Source organism: Cuculus canorus, chromosome 2, assembly GCF_017976375.1.
Source record: "Cuculus canorus isolate bCucCan1 chromosome 2, bCucCan1.pri, whole genome shotgun sequence".
Taxonomy (NCBI): domain Eukaryota; kingdom Metazoa; phylum Chordata; class Aves; order Cuculiformes; family Cuculidae; genus Cuculus; species Cuculus canorus.
In genome coordinates, this window is record NC_071402.1 from 11,092,980 (window position 1) to 11,115,072 (window position 22,093).

Consider the following 22,093-nt stretch of genomic DNA (forward strand, 5'->3'; position numbering starts at 1 on the left):
GAATGGATCATCTATTTCACAAAAATGTCTTAAAAATTAGTTTCATTGTCAAAAATATGTTCAGAAGACCTTATAAGAGAGGGGAACTGGGCCATATATGGCGGATTAAAACCACTAACATAACACTTTGCTGCTCCTGTACTACAAGCAGAGTATAAGCTGTCTTGCAGCCTTCCCTTCTTGCTCTCTGTCCTTCTCGAATGAGAAACTGAAGAGTTCATGGAGAATCAATAGTCTTCTTACTAGACTAGGATTGTTACACATCCTTTTCCTATGATTATGACTCTTCGGAAACAATACACACCAGGCATGTTCAGGTAGGATCACAGCAATAGATTTTTCTACCCCCAGACTGGCAAAGACAAATGGAACATTTCCAGACATATGTAGTCAGTCTGGCAAGGATTTCGCTGGGTGAAATTTATCTAGGGTCAAATTTATGTGCTGGACAAGGGAAGGAACGATGTTCCAAAGTAGTTGAGAGTAATCAAAGAGCTGGTGACTCTGCCATTTTTGTTTGTGTTTGAATGAATGTCTTCTGTGGTATCTACCTACAGCACAGCAGGTCCTTGCTTCTTATTCAGGAGGCTGTAAGAAACATTTATCCAAGAATTAATTTGCTTCCTAAATATTTAAGTAAAATTCAAATGTTTGCTTTGAGAGACAGAAACTTATTTTGAGGTCCTTTCACAATTTTGTTCATATGCTATTTTTTAAATTCTGGATTTATATCGCCCTTTATAAGTAAAGATTAATTATAATGCTTCTATGTCTGATGCAAGTGAATGTTTTTTAATTCTTCCTAGGCTTGAATTCACTATTAATTTAGAAATTCCAAGATGATTGCGACTTCATTAGTGAAGTTCAAAGACTTGTTGGCAGTAGTTCGATAAGATCGTAATAAATCTTTTCCAATTATAACAGTATAATGTTTTCCTTCTTAGCTCCAGGGTTTAAGCCACAATGTTATTTTCACGTTGGATTCTCTCTTAAAAGGAGACTTAAAAGGTGTGAAAGGGGTAAGTGTTGAAAATTTTTTATTTAGGAAAATGTTTTTGGGTTCAACTGTCTCATGACTGTTTTCCATTCACTCTTTTCCATTCACTCAAGAGACTATTTATTACATTGGCTCCCATTAATATTCTGTATGTAGTTCAAAGAACAAACTCATAATTGGTATCAGTGTGATGCTTCTTTAGAATTTCATTGCCCGTTCTTCTCTTAAGATGCACAGGAAAGGGCTACTTCAAGATTCAAAAGCAGAATTCTTTCCAACTGCTGTCTGAAATGTTTTAAGAGAAAACAGTATTTTTTACTGATATTTATAACTTGATATCTTAACTATGAATTCTAAGTTTTAAAAATGTTCTGAGCAAGTTTTCTCTTTCCTAAGGACCTCAAAAAGCCATTTGACAAAGCCTGGAAGGATTATGAAACCAAATTGTAAGTATTTTTCTCCTTCTTCTCCTCTCTCCCTCCCCCCTTTCCACTCTGGGTATCAGACTATGTAGTGTATCTGCAGGCGTAAATGTGAATATCAGCAAGGCATCTCTTCAGTGGATCTCTTCTGCACTAATAGAAATAAAATATTTTTATGTCCTCTGTGAAGTAGTTAAGTGACTCTCCAATGTTTCTTTAGTGTAGGGAAGATAATGCTTAGTTAAGTTGTAGAGTGAATTGTGAAGATTTCAATAGCATTTACACATTCTTATAACCATATACATAAAACCTATTGGTAGTAAAAGTTACAGGATTATATGTTGTCATGTATTGCCTAACTATGCTTTAGTGAGGCAAGAATTTTAGTGCAGTTGCTGTGACTTCTGAAATATGTGTGGTTTTCAAAATATTTTCTTGTTATAAAACCTATCTTCTGTGAGTAAATATTTATGAAAGTAAAAGCTTGGAAACGAGTAGTATCCTAGTTGCAGAAATGTTAGTGTAATGGTTCAGAATGCTCACAAGGAGGTAGTGGGCAGTTGCTTTATCAGAATTCAAGAGCACTAGGAGTTAATTAATTTTTTCATATCCTTTCTTTTATTCCTCTTTTTAATCCTGTTATTAGCTTTGTTTCATTATCTCTGACCAGGAGAGAAAAAAAGCAGTGAAACAAAAAGTCAGACCACTAAGAACTGCTGAACCTTTATTACTGGCATAATTTTCTTACCTACATGTAGTAACTTCTGCCTTCAGAATTCATGACAATGTTAAATGCTTGTGAACAACTGAACTGGAAATGAAGTTATTATTGATCTAAGGCAGAAAGGAGAATCCTGTCCCAAAACTGCAAAATCGTATTCGGTTAAGCATTCATGTTTACATGCGGAATTGTTTATTTGTTCATTTTGAGCTACTTAGTTCTTGCAGTTACTGTATATTTCGCAAAAGTATTGAACAGTTTTCATAGAGAGAGCAATTTGATTTAAAAAAGTATAGATTTCTGGCCCTCAAATTCCTGTAAGTAAAATCAGGGATGTCTCTACTAGTCTATCGAGACCGAATGCCATTGAAACTTAGGAAGCAGAGGTATCTCGTACACACTCAATACGTTGAATCGTCTGTGGGATTCTGTTCTGAACATGGCAAGGTTACAGAAGGGTGTCTGTGGCCTTGTTACCCTTTTCGGTTTTTTTTCTCTCGAGAGCAAATTTCACTTTGACTTATTAAGGCCAAGATATGTCCCGTAGATTTATCAGAGAATGCTATTTCATAGAATTCAAGACCAAATATCAAGTCAAGTTTAGAGGCGTGGTGCTGAAAACTATTTTGTTCTACATTGTGTCTCTCTTATCTGGAGAAAAGCAGAATTCAAAACCAAATAAATTAATCCTTTTAAGTTTTATTTTTTGTTTGGCTGGTTTTTACCTGGCAAGGAGCAATCTAAGCACACAGTGCTTTGTCACACGTTTTACAGCAGTACAGTTTCAGCCTTTTTTTCCTCAAAAAGGCAGCTAGAGAAAAGAGATCCTATTTAAAGAGTACTACTTTTAAGAGTATCTTCTATAATATTTCTTGATTTTTTTTTTCCCACAAATACTAGTAGGTCATATGATAGTAGAATTCACTAAAATGTTTTCTAATTAAAATTTCAGTACAAAAATTGAAAAGGAAAAAAGAGAACATGCAAAACAGCATGGGATGATAAGAACTGAAATAACAGGAGCTGAGATAGCGGAGGAAATGGAGAAGGAAAGGCGGTTATTTCAGCTACAGATGTGTGAAGTAAGAACGAAGTTTCAGCTTTTAATTATGACACCATAACTTAAAAGTACTTTGTGGGTCTTACTTAAAGGTAGTGAAATCTAATTTGTTGTTTAATGGGGGTGGAAGGAGGAAGTTATTTTCATGTCACGTAGTCAGCAACATAAAGATAATTATTTAGGCAACGCTTTCCAAAACTTGGCTTCCTTTTGTTTTATTCCTTTTCTTTGTTTTTAGATTATTATACTAAGTTTGTTGGGTTGAAAAAGTACTATGGAAATACGTTTTATTTTTATGGGTTTGTGGCTGAGCTGTTCAGGAAGTAATTTTTACCTTTCTACCAACATGCTTTCTGAAGCTGTCTAAAAGTTCTAATAAAGTGATAAATGATAGGGATGAATTAGTTCCATAAAACTGCATTTTATATTAATAGCTCTCTTTCTTATATTTTAGTGATTACTTTAAATTGCTTAATATTCCTATTTTTAGAATGTTTCTGTAATTACTGCACTAGCATTAAAGAGACATCTTCACACAGTTGTAAAAGATGAAACTTTTCCCAGAACTTGTTTTATGTTTTGGGGTATTTGATTCTTTTAGGAATGGCCAAATAAACTGTTGCCTGTTTTATATTTTTCTTAACTGTAATGGGTTGGTGGCTTATGAGCCAACACCCAGGTTAAACATGGAGATAATTAATCCATTAAGCAATGATGTTTTATTGATGGAAAACCTTTGAAGATTGTGGCATGATTATCAACATGTTTTTCACTGTCTATACAGTATCTTATTAAGGTTAATGAAATCAAGACAAAAAAAGGTGTGGACCTTCTGCAGAACCTTATTAAGTACTATCATGCACAGTGCAAGTAAGTGCAATGCTTTTCAGCTTTAGTTACAATTTATTTTTACACAAGTGCTTGTTTCTCTTTGTTTTAAATTTGGTTTCATTACATCAGGAATTTTATCATAATGGTAATCTGCTGGTGTCTGCAACCTCACCTTATTCAGCTGTAGTCTTTCAGTAGAGAGTATTAAAGTGGGTGAGTGGGGCAGGAGAGCGTTGGAGGAAGAGGCCAAGGGAAAACCCTACATGTTCCATACACAATTAATTTTAGTTCCTGAAGCATAGATCTAGAATGTAATTTTAGAAATAGCTTGTTTATTCTATTTAATAAATTTTACTTTTTAGATAAGTGTTAAAAGCATTGTAATTTCTTTGAAATTCCTTGAGTTGAAACTGGTAAAATATGACCTTGTCAAGAACAGAAACACAGAGGCAAACAGACAGGAACTTTACTTAAGTGAAATCCAGGAAACAGATTTTAGAAGTTACTAAAGGGAAGCATGTTGACTAACACTGATAAGAGAAACTAAGCTATGTTCTCTCTGTTTTCATATTTGTTAAAGTCACGATGATCTATCTCCACTGCTGAAAGATATCGTACTTTAAAGCTACTAGGAAGTGGGTTTTGCTGCTATTTTTGAGGGACAGGGGAGTGCTGTTTCTTGTTTCTGAATGTTAGAAAAGCTGCATATGTTTTATTCTTTTCACTGTTTTTCTCCATAAGACTATCTACTTTGTGTTATGAATTATATGTATTCCTGATAAATCACAGATATTTTTCATTATAGTTTCTTCCAAGATGGCTTGAAAACAGCTGATAAACTTAAACAATATATTGAAAAGTTGGCTGCTGACTTATATAATGTAAGTTTGCTTATAAGTAGTTTAGTGTCTGAGAATGGAAATATTTTGTTTATAAAACTGCATTTTAGATACAACTACGAAGGTGGATATTTCATTTGTATCTTACAAATGAAAAGTGTTTTCTTTGTAACTTTGAGTATAGCTGGACTGAGGGCAAACAAACATCTTGACGGTCCTACATTTTGTATTTTGTTATTCCAGTTATTAGGAAAAGTAACTTTCATTCTACTACTGAATTCATATATTAAAATAAAACTAATTTAAAGTGGGAATCTTTGAATCAGGTTACATTAATAGCACCAATTTTAGCTACTGTGTTCATTTTTCAAAGAGAAGCTGCTTAATGATAGCATCACAGTTCTTAAATGAATTAACTCATGATATTCGTTGGAGGCAAGTAATAATGTGAAATCAAAGCTCACTCGTCACCGAAGTGCTTTTGTATTCTATAATGAAAATGACAATAATCCCATTGCTATTGTAGTTTGTGGCTAAATTAAACTGTATTTTCATTCCTTAAGTCATTTGTCAGGTTTATTAAAGTTATTTCATTAATGCTTTAGAGAATAATTTAGTTGCATTAGATATAGTGAACTATTGAAGTGCAACAGAACAGAGCATGCAGAGTTTTACATTCACTTTTTCACACTTTTCAAGTAGTACGTGCATAGAAGGTGAATACATAAGGGTGGACAAGTCCCTGAAAAAAAGCTCAGGTATTACAGAAACACAGAATAGTTGAGCTGGTTGTTCAGGACATCTAAACTATATGTTGGAATGCATTAAAAAATAGAAATTAGAGTTGCATCCAGAAAGCAGATCATGGCAATTTCTTTCCATAGATAAAGCAGACACAAGATGAAGAAAAGAAACAACTTACTGCTCTTCGTGATTTGATAAAATCTTCTCTGCAGCTTGATCAGAAAGAGGTAAGTAATTTAGACATATTATTCTCAGAAATAATGTGAATTTATGAATACTATATTCAGAAAAAAGTTTAATTTGTTCAGAAGAGTTGGAGTTCAAACATGATGACAAAACTAATATTTAGAATGTTCAACTATGTATCAAAACCCAATAGGTTTAGATTAATTTCCTGTTTCCATTCTATGTATTGAAAGAAATTTATATAATAAATCTGTATTTTTTTATGTACTTTTTTAAATGTACTATAAGAGCAGTTGTAATGGATCATATAAATACGTCATCTAGCCCAGTAGCCTGTCCTTAACAATGATAAAGAAAGGAATGGGATGCAGACTTCTTTCTTACATCCTGCCATCCTTCAGCTAGATTATGTTCAGGGTTTTCCTGACCTCCATAAGCCAGAACAAGAGCTGGAGGCTTGCCTGTTGGGTATGGTTTCTGTATTATTATTAATCTGCTAATTCACATGGATTTTGTGCTGTTATTCTCCTTCCCAAACCCATTTTGCTAATAGTATAAAGTAAGGAAGAAAATTTGTATGTTAACCAGACAGCAGTGTCTGAGACAAGGCAGTTAAAAAGAATACATCATTGATTGCAGTTGTGTCAGATGTGAAGGGAGAACCTGCAGTGTCCATTGGAGGTGTTCTGGAATGCTCCTTGAACTAGTAGACAGGATATAATATATATCACAGCTTTTGCTTTTGGTATGTATTATATAATAATATTGTGACTTTTTCCAAATCATGTGTCCAAGAGTCAGAAATACTGAATATCCTATGGTGAAGCGGAGAAGGTGGATTTCCTTTAGGAAAAGATCGTTTCCCTTCTGTTTGGTTTTCTCTTATATAAATAAAATATTAGTATTTACTAGTTGCTTATGGATCTTATTAAATAACTATTATTATTGTTGTTGTTGTTATTTTTATAATTAATTACTGGTATAAACAGTTGTCTCAGAAGTCCTCCTGATGTCCTTAGCCAGGCCCCAGTGAGGTTGCAGGCTTCCCTAAAAGGAGCATCTGTCTGACATATCAGACCCTCTGTTCCCCTCAGAAGGGAATTGTGTACAACTAGAACCCATCTTTTCTTCCTCTTGGTGGTGGTCATGATACAGGCAGTAGGCTTTTCTGACCCTGGCAGCACCCCTGGTGTAGATGGACACATCTACAGGTGTAGATTCACACCTTCCATTGACTGGTCTTTCACATCCAGAGCCTCATACTTATTGTACAGAGGCACCTGGGAAGGTGAAGTGGGCAGAGAGGGGGTCATCTGCTGCTCTGAGCATACCCTTGCCTCCACTCGCTCCTGTCCTTTGTTCTACTGCCTTCAGCGTGGTTGGAGGAGGATACAGGAGCGCCTTGATACTCAGTGTTTTCTGGTGGCTGGTTCTGTTTCTGTTTCAGGAATGTGCAGTACAGATTACTCTGTCTCAGTGGAAAGTAACCAAATATAAAAACTAAATAATTCAAATTCTGAAGCTTGGATACATGTTGCAATAAGGTAGCTTCACAGGCATCAGTGAAATAAACTATGTAATTTTTCTGACTTGAATCATAGTATAAACAAGTCCTAAGACTCTTGAAAAAAGCTATGTGTATATCTGTATGATATCTATATAAAAGTTATATGATAAACATACAAATAAGGTGTTTGGCTTGAAGAGATTTGAAATTGTGTCTTCGAAGAAAAAGGAGCAATATTGTGATTCTCAGTTATTTAGGATAATCATGGGAGAGAGATCTGCTGTAATGAAAGAAAACACTATTTTGGATAAAATAAACATTTTATCACATTGATATTCAAGTGTCTCTTTCAAAATCAATGTGAAGACTTTCATGCATGTGATTCTCCTACATTACGTGAGTCAGTGTGTAATAATGCTAGCAGATACTGAAGATCTTCATAAAACAATCTCCCTTTTATTTAGGTATTCATTGTTTTAATCCTGAAATAACATGCCAGCATTCATGACTCATTAGTTAAGTGGCAGTGAAACTTGCAGATACACAGCCTGAGTTTCACCAGACAACTCTCCATCATTGTGTATCTGAATCTTCAAGTATATAAAGCTGGGCTTTATTGCTGTGACAGATGGCCTAGTTGTGATTAAGAATACTTTTCCCCCCTTATATCAATGCATTATAATATTACTGCTGGAAAATCTGTGGATTAATGGAAATACTGAACATAAAGTGAATGGGATTTTCTCTGATGGATTTGTAAAAATTCAGAAGTCCTCTTACCAAAAATTACTTTTGCAGGGAAACAGTTTGAAAAAAATGAAATCGAGACCCTAGTTGTGTGTACTTTTAAATTTCTTTGAACCTTTGTGCAAGAGAAGGGGGTTGCAACTAGTGATTCCTCTCCAAATTTTAAATTCTGCCACCTTTAACCTCTTTGAAGTTCCCATGAGATGAGTGAGACTTCCTACCCATCTCGGACTGCCTTGCTGTCACAGATGACAAAAGATTCCCATTCAGCTGTTAACTGTTAAAACATTTAGGATCTTTTTGAATTTAAAATGGTGTCTGGAAAAAATTACTCCTCGGCACCCATACTTTCATTCAGAAAAACACACTGATGTATGAAGTGAGTCATTCCCTGGATTTTCAGGGTCTTTTAATGCAACTCTCATTTTACTGTTGCATGCAGTCAAGGTGCTTATTTAGCCTTATGGACATCTGTAACACTCTTACATGTTTTGTTGGCATACCTGTCCTTTCATCAGTGAAAAAACTGTTACCGTAATGTTTGCAATTAGCTGGTTCATGGAATAGCATATCTTGACAATCTTGGGTCGCACAGAAGAACTGCTGCTGTAGCCTCAGTGCGGGAAGTACAAATTGCCGTGGCTGTAACCTGCAATGTCTCCTGCTGGCACTGTGTAGGGTCTTGATATGAAGTTATAGCAGTTTCTGTTACACAAGAAATATATGATTTTGTAGGATTAACTATGTTTTAAAGCTCTGAGGAGAAATATTTAAGGGATACTAGTGTAATTTTGTGTATTCATTTTATATGTTGAAAAATGTTTATATGTTAAGAAGCTTAAAATGTAAACTAAGCCAGCCTTATAATACAGGCTTCTATTACCTCATTTGTATATTAATTATTGATACAAACGTAACTTACTAGCTTTATGTTGAATAGACGTAGTCTTTAGTATTGTATTTTGTGTCTGATTAACTATTCCTTTACATTTTCATTTATTTCCTCAAAGCTCCATCTGATATGCTCTTTGGAACAGGAGTTGCATCTCATTAAATTCTTTCCTGTCCTGATACCAACAGGGCCCTAATTGTAGTGAGGGTTCAAAATTTATTAGAAGTAAATTACCTGTTTATTGCAATGGTGTAAACACTGCTGACAGCACATTGCACATAGCAGCCTTCATGCTGCTTCCAGTCACAGCTGCCAATATTGCCAAAGCAAGTCTCTCTAAACTCTTACGACAGCTTTGACACAAAATGAAAATCAGTTGTAAGGATCCTGAATAAAATAGGAGGGAATTATGGTCAATAAATATTGATTGTGGTAATTGTAAGAAACTATGCACTCAAAGGGAAAGGGCTATTGCGAAAGCAGTAATTGAACCTCCCATTCTTTTGAGTTTTGGGGTTTTTTTGTGGGATTTTGTCCGATGTTTTGTGGAACATTTGTTTCATAGCTACATTTAAAATAGTATCAGTATGTCCTTAATTATGCCTCTTCATGTAGATTTACAGAAATGAAAAGTTAACTTTGGGCCTGATCTTTTTCAATGGAAATTCAGAATTAGCTGCAGTTTGGAGGGTACAATATAGCTGTCATTCTAGACAATTTGAATGTAAGACTGGAAGACATTTAGTAGAATTTGATCCTTTAGTCATCTTCATTGCTTTTATGAAACCAATGTTATATATGTGAGATTGCACAGAATTTTGTTATGGTGTTTTGTTACTTGATGAGAAAAAGCACCAATGTGCCTAAGAAGGTAATTCTTGCCACCTTTATAATAGTATTGATAGAAAGGGAAAAACTGTTTTACTAGATAAGGGGGCTATAAAATTAATGTTCGAGGAACATGTTTTTTAAACAAAATAATAATTCTTGTTTTAAATTATTTGCTTTCTCTTTCCTTTATTGCTTTTGCCTTTCGTGATCGAAGTCTAGGAGAGTAAGTCAATGTTTTAATGAACTTTTGGGGATTTTATCTTTCTGCTGTGCTTATAAAAAGTTAATCCATTTCACTTAATTGTTTCACTAGATCAGGCCAAAAGTTATTTCAGTTGACTTCATTCACTAAAAATTGCCAATCACATACGTATTTTTAATTAGCTAAAAACAAAGTAGTGATTATTAGCATTTGGTTTTATGTTTATTTTTATGTGTTTCTGTATATATGCATGCTATATTCTGTTCCTTTCTTTTTAAAATATTATCAGCCTTTTACTCTGATTATAAAATTATGCAGTATTAAATTTCTGTATTTTAAAAAGTCATTGTTTTGAGATACATATTTGCATCCATACTATACTTCAGATGCCTAATGAATAAATTCAATCTTGAACATGCAGTTAGTTTGAGATTGTGTGATGTAAAAGCAAGCTCTCCTATGGATGTAAAACATGCATTAGGAGTTCTGTATTTTAAATTTTTATTAGTTTGTGAAGTTGTAGTAGAGAAAAGAAATGAAGTAAAATAGGCTTAAAGTTTAGGAAAACTAACTGTCCATATCAGGAAATGTCAATGGTGTTTTCCTCTTTTTTTTTAGGATTCACAGAGCAGACAAGGAGGATACAGTATGCATCAGCTTCAGGGGAATAAGGAATATGGCAGTGAGAAGAAAGGTTATCTTTTAAAGAAGAGTGATGGGTATGTTCTTGGGGCACATAATATGTAGTGAGAACTATTATTGTATTCATGCACTGTTATTTATTGTCTTATACTGTGAGTGCTTAAGGCACATTCTCGTAATGTATGTGCCACAAGTACTCAGGAATTTCACAATTCAAATCTGAACACGGATCTGAATTTAATATAGTAAATATAAAAAGCATGACAAGCAATCATTAAAAAAGCAATTAAAAGGAAAGATACAGTCTGTATAATCTCTAAAAGATAATTAAGACCAGTCATAAATCTCCCTATTCTTTCTGATGAGGCATTTAGTAAAATTCTGACTGCATCTGTTTGTTTCTAAAGACTCATCTTCTCAAAATGTTAATGGGATTAACATGTTTTGAAATCCTGTCTAGTTACCAAATTTATTGTTGATGTTCTATTGTAGGTTAAGGAAAGTATGGCAAAGAAGAAAGTGCACTGTTAAAAATGGAATTCTTACCATATCACATGCAACGGTAAGTTATTTTTATACCTTTTCATTAAATAACAATTTAACATTATCCTTTTGCGGTAAATCTGTTGGTGTTAATCTTCTATTACCAAAAAGATGCCACTTCTCTTTCTGCCTGTTGAAGTTGTGTGGATTATCAGAAGTTGGAGTCTTACCAGTGGCAATATTGTCATTCATACATGTTGCTCTGTTAAAGTTTTTCCTAGTTGCCTGCTGCTGACCACTACTGGGAACAGTGCTTCAGGTTAAGCAGAGCAGGACACCTGGTTTTACTATAATGTTGACATATGGATGTGGTTCATCTGAATAAAATGAAGTGTCTACAGTGTAGCTGTCTTCATCAGAGCAAGATCCTGTAGTCTCCTCACTTAGTCACTGAAGAGCTGGTAACTGTAGTCAGAAGAATCGGGGTAGATTCAGTCAGATGTCTTGTTATAAACTCAGTTTTGGCTGTTGGTTGTACTAGAAGACCAATAACTAGCTCATACATAGATATCTACTACAGATGTTTAATTCCAACATGGAATGTGAACTATTTAAAACATTTTATTGCCTACACCTTCATTTTGTAAAAACATGAAATCATTCAACTAGAGTGAGAAAATGAGAGTAAAGGCTGGTTTGAAATTAATTTCAAACTCCCTGTGGACTATGTGAAGTAAGTGAACTCTTCTTTAGCCTTCTGAAATTCCTCTTCAGTTTTTTCCTACTGCTGTAGCTTATGGCAGTTGATTTAATACTTACAAGTATTTACCAGTTGTTTGGTAAGAAAATAGCAGATATAGAGAACAGACTTTTCAATGGATACTTTAACTGGTTTTGCCTGTAAGGATTGTCGTGGTATATCTGTGAAGCTCAGTTTGGAAACTTGGGGAGTATTTAGTATTAGATGGCATTGACAGAGTCCAAAAGTGTAAAATTTTGTAAAGTTTTGATCATAATGAGTTCCGGGAATCAGGCGTATGCCTGAAGTGTCTTCCTAAGAATGCTAAATCATGAGGAAGCAACAACCTTAGTACGGTGGAGGCAGAGCTAAAACTGTTTGGTGTGTCTTGTGGTGATATGACACAAACTTCTTGTAAACAAGAGTATAACTCCCATTCCTCTTGTTAAAGGATATGGTCCCATTTCATCACCATCTTTTCCTCTTTGCCCCAAATTCCACTGCTAGCCATGAGTACCTAAAGTTAACGACCTGTCTTAAGCAAGTTAAAGGGAAGGCACTACATTTTATTACTGGAGTGTTGTGGTTTTTTTAGTGGCTAGGAAGAAATCTTTACTTTTTTTGAGGAGTCAGTCAAATTATTTATCCCTTGGTTAATAATAGTTCAATTACAACCATTTTTTAAAAAAAAAATGTATATCATCAAGCTCAAGACTTGCCAATTTAAAATTCTTTGAATTGCAGTATTGATTGTAGTTTTTCTTTTCTTGGATGTATCTGTGAAAAAGCAGTCCATTTGGTCTTTTCTGTTGCAGTGTCAAGACGAAAGTAATTTTCTTGTATTCAATGATGAAATGTCTGTTCAAGACTAAAGTTTGAAAACTGAGACTCCAATCATGTGTTTACTCCTTCAAGGAATTGTTGCTCCTTAAGTGTCAATAATATTGTATTGAGCTCCTTCTGACAAATATTTGACAATGTGGGAAATACACTTGGATATTTCTTTGTTTGCTGGTTTTGCATTATGTTTGTATTTGGTTTGCAGTTTCTTACATGAACAACTTCCATAACTAGGTTCAGAAGTATCTACTGATAACTGACGTCTCATGTTCAGTTTATATCTGCCAGCTGTGGTAACTGCAATTCAGTATCTCTATGGTTTCTGATAAACCCTGTGTAAATCCAAAATACTACTGAGGCATCTAATCATCATGTCTTAAGTGACCTAATTACAAGAGAGAATATTAGTAGCTGTATTTATTCCAAGTTCTGGAACTGCGTATCTTCAGCTTCTTATTCTGCTCGTAAAGCCTTAGGATTGTATCTTTGATTTACTTAAAATGGGAGAAAAATTTGAATCTGGACATGCTGTAATGAAAAACTGCATAATAGTTTTACAATTGTTTATGAAATACAGTAAAAACTTCGATATTAGCATATTCTAAATCAAGGTTTATTCCTTTAATCGCTCTCAGGAAGACTTGTGATGGAGATTTTAGTTTTTTGTTTAGATTTAGCAATCTGTCTGTTCTAACAGATCAAGTTAGACAAAGTCATGCTGATCTCAAGTTTTTTAAGGGTGTACACGTATGCATGCCCACACTTTAAATTAATATCATACATGCCCAATCCCCAGAAAGGAAAAAATATTCCCAAATGAAGACATTTTTAAAGTAAAATAAATTTTCTTTTTAGTCCAACAGGCAACCAGCTAAACTGAATTTATTGACCTGCCAGGTGAAGCCAAATGCTGAAGATAAGAAGTCTTTTGATCTAATATCACGTACGTAGCAAGTTTAGTACCATTGTGCCTTATGTGGGATTTCAAAAAATGTCATTCCAAGATACTTGAAAATAAAGCTGCAGTTCAGGTCTGTATCCAGATACCTGCAGTGCCTCACGTGTTCAAATCCTTCCTTGTTTTGAAGATGGGTTGAATGGATAAAAGAATAAAGAAACTTTTTTGTATGCATATGTGATATAAATGCTGTTGATTTTTGACAAACCATGAAATGCAGCATATGTGCTGTTCTCTTGAGTTCAGAGAGATGTTTAACAGCTTGGTGAAACATACATAAGCTGTATGCACTGGAAACGGAAAAGACCTTGGGCCTCATCTTGTTTTTCCTTCATTGTCTTTTTTGCTTTTTGAGTGCTGTCTGGGGGTTGAGGAATCATAAAATCATAGAATCACCAGGTTGGAAGGGACCCACTGGATGATCGAGTCCAACCATTCCTAACAATCCCTAAACCGTGCCCCTCAGCACCTCATCCACCCGTCCCTTAAATACCTCCAGGGAAGGTGACTCAACCACCTCCCTGGGCAGCCTGTGCCAGTGCCCAATGACCCTTTCCATGAAAAATTCTTTCCTGGTGTCCAGCCTGAACCTCCCCTGGCGGAGCTTGGGGCCATTCCCTCAGAGAACCCAATTTCTCTTGTTCTTATCCTCCTTTTAAAATAACCTTCTCTTTGTCTAAAATTGTTAGTGACTGGTCTTTTAGTGGTAAAGCTCCTGTGATTTCCCTTCTTCCCATTTTGGTCTTGTAGAGCAGGTTCTTGTATGCAGTCTGATTTTTAAAAACACTTTACAAGTCAATGAGTCAACTTACTGTTTTCAGTCTTTACGTGTATTGTATGAAACAACAAACAATTCCAGCATTTTAAATTTACAAGGACAGTCTGCACAGCCTTTGAATGTGAGGGGTAATAGCCAGTTCACCTCTCATCCTTTGGTTAGTAAAAAGAAGTTTCTTGCCCCAAATGGAGGTTAAAGTATATAATAGGAACAAATTAATTTTTCTCTTTTCTGCTACTTATGTTCCAGATTTGATTTCAGGAGAGCAAAATCTGATTCATATCATTATTTTTCTGTAATATTTCTAAACACGGGACTTTTGAAATAAATATATTTGCTGTAAATCAAAACTAACAATTTCATCTTTGTTGGGTTTTTTAGAGTAGTTTCCCTATCTGTGAATAAAGTATTAATGTTTCTGCTAAGAGCAATTGCTTTTAAAGGCTTTAGTTGCAAAATAGATTTTGTAATAAATATGTAGCTGTTTTAAAATTAATCATGTGCCAAATGAAAAGATGTATTTATTTATTTCAGATAACAGAACATACCACTTTCAAGCAGAAGATGAACAGGAATACGTAGCGTAAGAATGTTTACATTTTTTCAAGTTTATTTTGCTGATAGAGGTGTGTATAATCACACACAACAGTGGAAATAGATTTCTCATTTAATGCAGAAGTAGTGCCTATTGTCTTCTTTTCCTGCTGTTGTCAATATATAGACATATACTATTTTGTGTCAGGCTACGGGGCTCTTTGAAGAACCTTGTAATGTTTAAAAACAAAACCAAGGAAAAACCCAACCCAGCCAACCAAAAAAAACCCTTAGATTGTGTACTCTGCTAGCACATGGTTCGTGTGCAGCTGCTTGGAATAGTATAGCAGATCAGGTTATTAAGGTTCAAATAATATGTTTTTAAACTCTTCTTAAATTTTCTGTCAACCTTCACTTGCAGTTACTTTTTTTCCTCCTCATCCTGTGTTCTCCTTTGAATTAAAAGTAATAAACAGAAAACAGATATCTAGATAACACATAGAAATTATTTACAGTAATGTATCTTTTCTACCATAGGCCTAGAAATAAACAGCAAATCAGATCTCTGAGATTTGTGTACTATAGAGTCTGGTAACTTGCTTCATTAAAGCGTGTTTCCAATCAAATTATTTCCTTTAAAACAATCTTTCTTCCTGCTATGTCAGAACTACTTCTTGTCCTGAGAACCACGTACCACTTTTTCCTCCTGAATATTGCTTTTGGTGTCATCAAAATGCAGAATGTTATGATCTAATGCTCATCACCTGACAATTCTAGGAGTAGTTACTAGCAAAGAGGGCAGCAAGCTTGAGCCTTCCACACTGCCTCATTGTTCAGGACTCTTGTGCTCTTCCATTACATGTCCATATTTCAATGGAAGATTGTGTTGCTCCATGTGTATTTTAAAGGTATGGGGAATGTTTGTAGGGTATTTGAGTTGTTTGGTAGTGTTTAGAGGCAGTGACGTTGACAGTTTAGCACTGGAAGACATGGATGAAATGGGAAGGCTGGAGAGTTCTTTGTTACACCACTATTTCCTTCCAAAGTCTTCTACAGCTTTATGTTGGCTCTTAGAGTGCAAAACTAACTTGCTAGTCATGCTTACTGCGTTCAATCTGTAACTTAATTATTCCAATAATTTTCTTAGTCAAGAAGAAAATAGTGTTATTTCTGATCAAGAACGCACTTGACAAGTCAGAAGTTCTTGTGTCTCTACCATAAATTAGGTGTTACTGTATTTGTTTGTTTAAAAGGTGAAGTTTATTTTTTTGTCTTAACGCATGAACAGGATAGGGGGAGAATACATGAGTGAGTTAATTCTTCTGATTGGCAGATCAATAAATTTAGTTTAGAAGGCTGCCTGTTGGACTTCTTTTGGAATTCCAGGGTGGTTTTGTTCCCATTAGAACTATAGTTCCCATTTATTTATGGCTCGTGTCTGATTTATCACTTTAAAGTCCAATGGCTGAGAAAATTACTTGGACTGGAATATTTTTATGTTACTGCAAGTTTAAAAAGTTTCATTTAGCTAAAGGGGCATTAGTTGCATTCAAGTGTTAGGATACATGCAAACAAACTAATAGCTCTGAGTGGATTTTTCCCATGTTGCCTCTTTAATCCATCAAGAAAAAGGTATTGTAATGCTACTCAGACAAGTGCTCTGCTTCAGAAAATTACTTAAATGACCCAGGTAATGCTACGTACTTTGAGATCTACACAGGAGCTTATTTTCTTCCTTTGTGTGATATCTTTAGTTAATTGAAGTTAATGAACTAGAATGACTGTTAATGTGTTGATGGAAAAACTACAAGATAACCAAATGTTCTGTTTTCCTTGTTCAGCCACTGGTAGGTCCTAAATAGTTTTATTATCAAAAGTGTCACTCAAACAGCACCCTTTGACTTACAGCCTTGTTGATTAAGGGTGTTCTGTGGGAGCTGTGCACTGTAGCTCCTTGATTAGAGTTGTCATCCTCTTGTTCCAATTTCCACTTGACTTGTATGTGTGCCCCTCTTGTCCCTTTCTCCTCCATCTTGTTTTGTCTTGTACATTCAGTTTTAGTGCTGCTTATGTTCTGTCTTTTTTATTCGTGTACTAAGTCAGGAATAAATGCATAAATAGTTTTTCACATTGCTTTTCTTCCAGCCTCCTCTAAATAGAAAAAAAGCAAGATGTGTTTCTTTATACTCTAGTTTAACTGACCTTGCATGCATTGTTCTAGTGATCATTTTAAACTGCTTCCTTAAATAGCTCCTCAAACCAAGTAGTAACAATAATAGTAATAATAATAATCATGCAGATGGTTTAAACACAAATCACTGAAGCCTGCATTCTGTTATAGGTCCATTACTGCTTCTCCTCAAACATTTCCCATAGTCCAGTATGTTTCTTGATTCTTACTCAGCAAGCTCTCTGTTGACCTTGGAATACTGCTTGACTGTCCTTCAGAATTCTCACTGGATTAGTAGTTTCTCTAGTAGATAAAATATAGTGGAGCTGGGGCGGAGCAAAGTGTATATGTGTATATTTATATGTGTATTATAAGAAATGTAACCTCAGGCCTCTAGGATAACCAGATTTTTTTGGGGCATCTAAATCTATTACATCTATTTGCATCTATCTATTACAGATAGAGCAAAACATACTCCGGACATGACCTTTTAGTACTTTTTTACTCTCTTTTTGAAGGTCAAGAGTATATCCACTTCTGTAGGAAAAGCCTGGATTATAAACAAAGCAATATTCAGAAGTTTTGCTATGAAGAAATACACACCTGACTTCAGTCTAGTGTTTAGCAACAGTCTTCACATGTTTTCTGCTTTGGGAAGACTGAGTTGGAAGGTCTTCATGATATTTGTTGTTTATTCCATGCAAAAAAGTTGTTTCTGAAAGTTTGAAAATTGCTGTTAGTGTTCTGTATAGGCATTTACCTGGAAAGAACAATGTTGCAAAAAGGATTGTCAGAAGATTCAGAGATAAATCTTTATTGGAAACAAAAAGGTATTAGCCTGGTTATTCTCTGAGGGCTTTTATTGGCTTAGAAATACTGAAGAAAAATAAGAGGAACCTGAGAGTCTGATCCACCTGAGGTTAATGATACTTCCATTACCTTCATTGGATCCAGGAGTCACCTGTGATGCCAGATTTTTTGTTTAGTGCCATGAGATTTTTCAAAACTGGAAACCTCCAGCAAACAAAATCCTTGAAAGGACCATGAGATACTAATGACATCCAGAAAAAGTATAGTAGAAAATTGAACACCTGTCTTTTTGTACTAGATAGAAGACAAAGTAATTCTGTGACACTTGAGTAATTTTTATATTAATTGAAAGAACAATATAGAGTATTATCAACAGCTTTTTGACTGTTAGCTTGATGGTGGTGGTATTGTGAAATAAAGCTGCCTGTGGCAGAGGAGTGGGAACTAAATGATCTTTAGGTTCCTGCTAACCCAAACCATTCTGTGATTCTCTAATTTAAAAAAAAAAAAATAAAGGAAGGAAAAAAAGGCTAGTGCAGATAAGAAAAAAGGGGAAGAACAGCAGTCATAGAGCAGTTTTAAACTGTTGACACTGAGTAACTGTACCGTATTTACAGGTTTGTTTATTTTTGAGTGTGCCGCATGCCAGGAGGGCCTGGCAACCAACTGGAGACTTCTTATAGAAATAGCAGCAGTGATTAAGAATGTTTCTTTAATTGCGCTTGTGTTAAGTGGGCCTTGCTGCTGATGGCTGGGAAGAGCTGACACTGAGAGTCTCTTGCTTCAACTGTCTCACAGCTGACTGCAATGACATGCAGACTTGGACAGCGGGTTCCTTCTAGCTAACCAAAAGAAGTTATTACCTTTACAGTTTAGAAACTCATAATGTGGAAATCTGTATTGAACTAACAGCTGGCTCGGTCATGTCATGTTTATTTTTAATTGCATCTAATAATTTCTTGTTACTGCATAGTTGAGTTTTATTCAAATTCTGTCTTTTTAACAAACTAAGCAAAATGTAACCCTGAAAGAAATTGTCAACAAAAGTCAGAATAATTGTTCTATCTGAGTTTGATTATTTTACTCTGTCTGTTTAACCAAACATTACTGTAGTCTTAGAAGCAAGACACTGCCGCCTGTTGGTTTTTTTTTAATAACACTGGATTTCATCAGAAAAGTTGCAGAAGAATGCCATCTAGTGTGGGTTCTTGTACTTTATCATATACCTAGAGAGAGAGATTCGTGTAAATCTATTTTTTTCAGCATGTAAATGATGGAGCAAATTTGTTTTTCAAATCTTTCAATTTCTCTTTTATTTTTAAGGTTGATTTCTCAGAAATTTTTAAATATTTTCTTTTAAGTACAAGTTCCCAGATTATTCTCTGCCCATAAAAATGTGAAAACCATGCGTGTATGAAGTATATAATATCCAGTTTAGGCTCTGAACCTGTATTGCAAAATGATATACATAAAGTTCCCTATAATGCATAAAATAATCTATGCATTATTATTATTTTACTGAGAAATTATGAATTTCCATCTGAAGTGTTATTAGTTTAAGATGTCCATAGCCCTTTTACATTTCAGAAGATTGATGGTTGCCGATAACTGGGATGTTGTAAACAGGAAATGGATTGAGGACACAGCCAATTTAAAATATTTCTGTGTAAAAAGATGTGTATTTTGCAGTAGATTGAAAAACACCTAAAATCACTGAGCCTGGGAAGACTTTTTTTTAATGTGCTATTTTTCTAAATTGGGCAACACAGCATCTGCACTGTGCTTGTCCTTACTGTGACTGCTTTCCTTACTTTCCTTCCACCTGTAGGGCAGTAGCCAGTGGTTTTGTTTGTTTGTAATGAAAGTGTTATTATGCAAGCAAAAACTTGCAGAGTGGTTGGAGGGCCTGAAATGTCACTAAAGAGTCTTAATTTGTTGCAGTCAACAGTTGCTCTTAAAATTTTGTATTGGTGATCAATATCATGACTCTTCTGTCACCTTTTTTTCCTTACCCCATTTGTTGCCATAGCAATTTTCATTAATTTGCAGTCTGGCTCTGATTGGCGCACTGATGCCTGCATTTGGAAAAGCAACTAGACATCAACACGTTTAACAATGTGCTTGCTCTCTTCTCTGTGAAGAGAGAGATGCCCACTGGAGAAGTAGTGGTTATAATTGTTTCCTTTAATAGTGGGGTAAAACTTCAGGAAGCTCTGGGGCATCTACTTATAAAGCAGTTAAATTTACAGGAGCTTAATCGCACCCTTTCTCTTCCATAGCTGCTGCTTATTTGAGGAACCTGAGAACTGTAGTGCTTTGACTTTAATATTGTTCACCAAAGGGGCTTTAGAATTAAGACTTTTTGTTTTTTATTCTTGCTCACCTTTCCCAGGTTCCTTCCTTTCTTTCTCTCACTTTTTCTCCACTCGGTCTCTCCCGAGTACACAGTACAATCCTTTCCTATATCCCTACTAATATTTTGTACCTTACCTTTTGTAAGCTTTCTTCAGTTTATAAATTAATTTGTATTTGCAAACGCAGTTCTTCACTAAGGTCTTTATCTTGTGCTAGATGGATATCAGTGTTGACTAACAGCAAAGAAGAAGCATTAAATATGGCATTCCGTGGAGAGCAGAGCACAGGGGAAAACAGTTTAGAGGATCTGACAAAAGCCATTATTGATGACATACAGAGATTACCAGGAAATGAAGTCTGTTGCGATTGTGGCTCACCAGGTATCTTAATTTGTTAATGTCATCAACTTCTGTTGGAAGAAAAATAATTTCTTTAAAGAGGTGTTTGTAGAGTGCAAACTAATTTTCTAAGTGATGTGTTGATCAGTCTTCAACCTGTTTTTAAGAGAACAAATATGACTTTCATACATTAGTTCCGTTTAATTCACTAAAATATTTTTGTGTGTTGTCTGTGCTTACTTCCAGCAGTTCAAGCCCCTCTGGAGTTTGAACTGTTCTTGTTGCACTGTCTCTAGATGCTTGTTGCACTTGAATGGAAGTTGCTTGGCATCACTGATCCTGTGCATGCTACTAAGTAGAAGTGAGTAATGCTTAGACAATGATTGTCAAAAAAATTGACGTGGCCGGGATCTTACTCTGAAGTTTTATCTTGGCATGAGACTACTGGAATTGCAGGATCAAAAATATTCAGATGTGGAATAAGTAGTCTTGTGCAAAGAATGAGACCCAGAGTTGGAATCCTATCAGATTATACATTCAGAAGTACAGAGTTACAGGTCAGTTATATTCCTCTTAGAGATTGCGAAGAGTCAGCTTGTCCTAGTACTACTGAATTGATATGGTAGTTGCCTGCTGTTAAGCTTTCACATTTAAAGAGGCACTCCAAGAGGTGATGTTCATTTGGAACCAAGTAGGTAGTATGTATCTTGAAGATGCTTTCTGATGCAGAACTGATCCAAATAAGAAATACCTAGAAAAAAATACAAAGTGCAATATTATTATGAAAAATCCTGGAATTGGTTCATTCAATTATTTCAACGTGTAAAGCCACAGAAACTTTACATTACAGTTTTCATTCACCTTTTAATTTATAGTGAAGTTTTAAGGGTCACTCCTGCACCCCAGCTTGCTGCTTTAAAGCTCTTGATTTAATGCTTTATCAGTTACTATTTAAGGTCAAGGGAAAGATTAATTGAGGACATAAATGTGTACAAAATACGTCTGGAGCTTTTACTTTTCTTCAAAAACTGGTCTTGCTTTACGTAGCACTTATAAGATCTATTCTAATATTACATGCAGATCTCCTCCGTGACAATTTTTTTCTGCTAGACTTAAATTTTCTACAACATATTAGTATTTTATGTATTGGAAAATGCTATGTTAATCTTTAATCAAGAGAGGCTATTTAAAGGTTAAGAAGTTAAGATTAAAATTAGGGAGTTTGCCAACAGTGGCATTTGGGAGATCTGTTCCTTTTAAAAACAGGAAACAAAAGCTTTACCTTTCTACAAGAAACAAATCCTAAATGTATTCAAATACAGCTTTTCAGTATAGATTTAGAAGTCTAAATTCAGGGCCTTTATGACTGTCTCTAGATCGGAAAAGCTGAATTCTATAGGTAGCAGTTTCTGGTTACGTTTGCACTGCAGTTTGGAGACAAGTGTGGAGTATTCTTAGTTTATTTCC

General features: G+C 35.0%; 1 protein-coding gene across 4 annotated transcripts in view; it reads left to right on the plus strand.

Annotated features, from left to right (window-relative positions):
* Positions 1-22,093, plus strand: part of ASAP1 (ArfGAP with SH3 domain, ankyrin repeat and PH domain 1) — a 157,181-nt gene that overhangs the window by 96,384 nt on the left and 38,704 nt on the right. For all 4 annotated transcript variants that reach the window (XM_054057653.1, XM_054057654.1, XM_054057656.1 and 1 more), the window contains 11 exons: positions 945-1,019; positions 1,394-1,443; positions 3,093-3,222; positions 3,985-4,070; positions 4,837-4,912; positions 5,755-5,841; positions 10,598-10,698; positions 11,114-11,183; positions 13,539-13,626; positions 14,954-15,002; positions 20,505-20,668. In XM_054057653.1, coding sequence (XP_053913628.1) covers positions 945-1,019; positions 1,394-1,443; positions 3,093-3,222; positions 3,985-4,070; positions 4,837-4,912; positions 5,755-5,841; positions 10,598-10,698; positions 11,114-11,183; positions 13,539-13,626; positions 14,954-15,002; positions 20,505-20,668 — 976 coding nt within the window. The remainder of the gene's footprint in view (positions 1-944; positions 1,020-1,393; positions 1,444-3,092; positions 3,223-3,984; positions 4,071-4,836; positions 4,913-5,754; positions 5,842-10,597; positions 10,699-11,113; positions 11,184-13,538; positions 13,627-14,953; positions 15,003-20,504; positions 20,669-22,093) is intronic.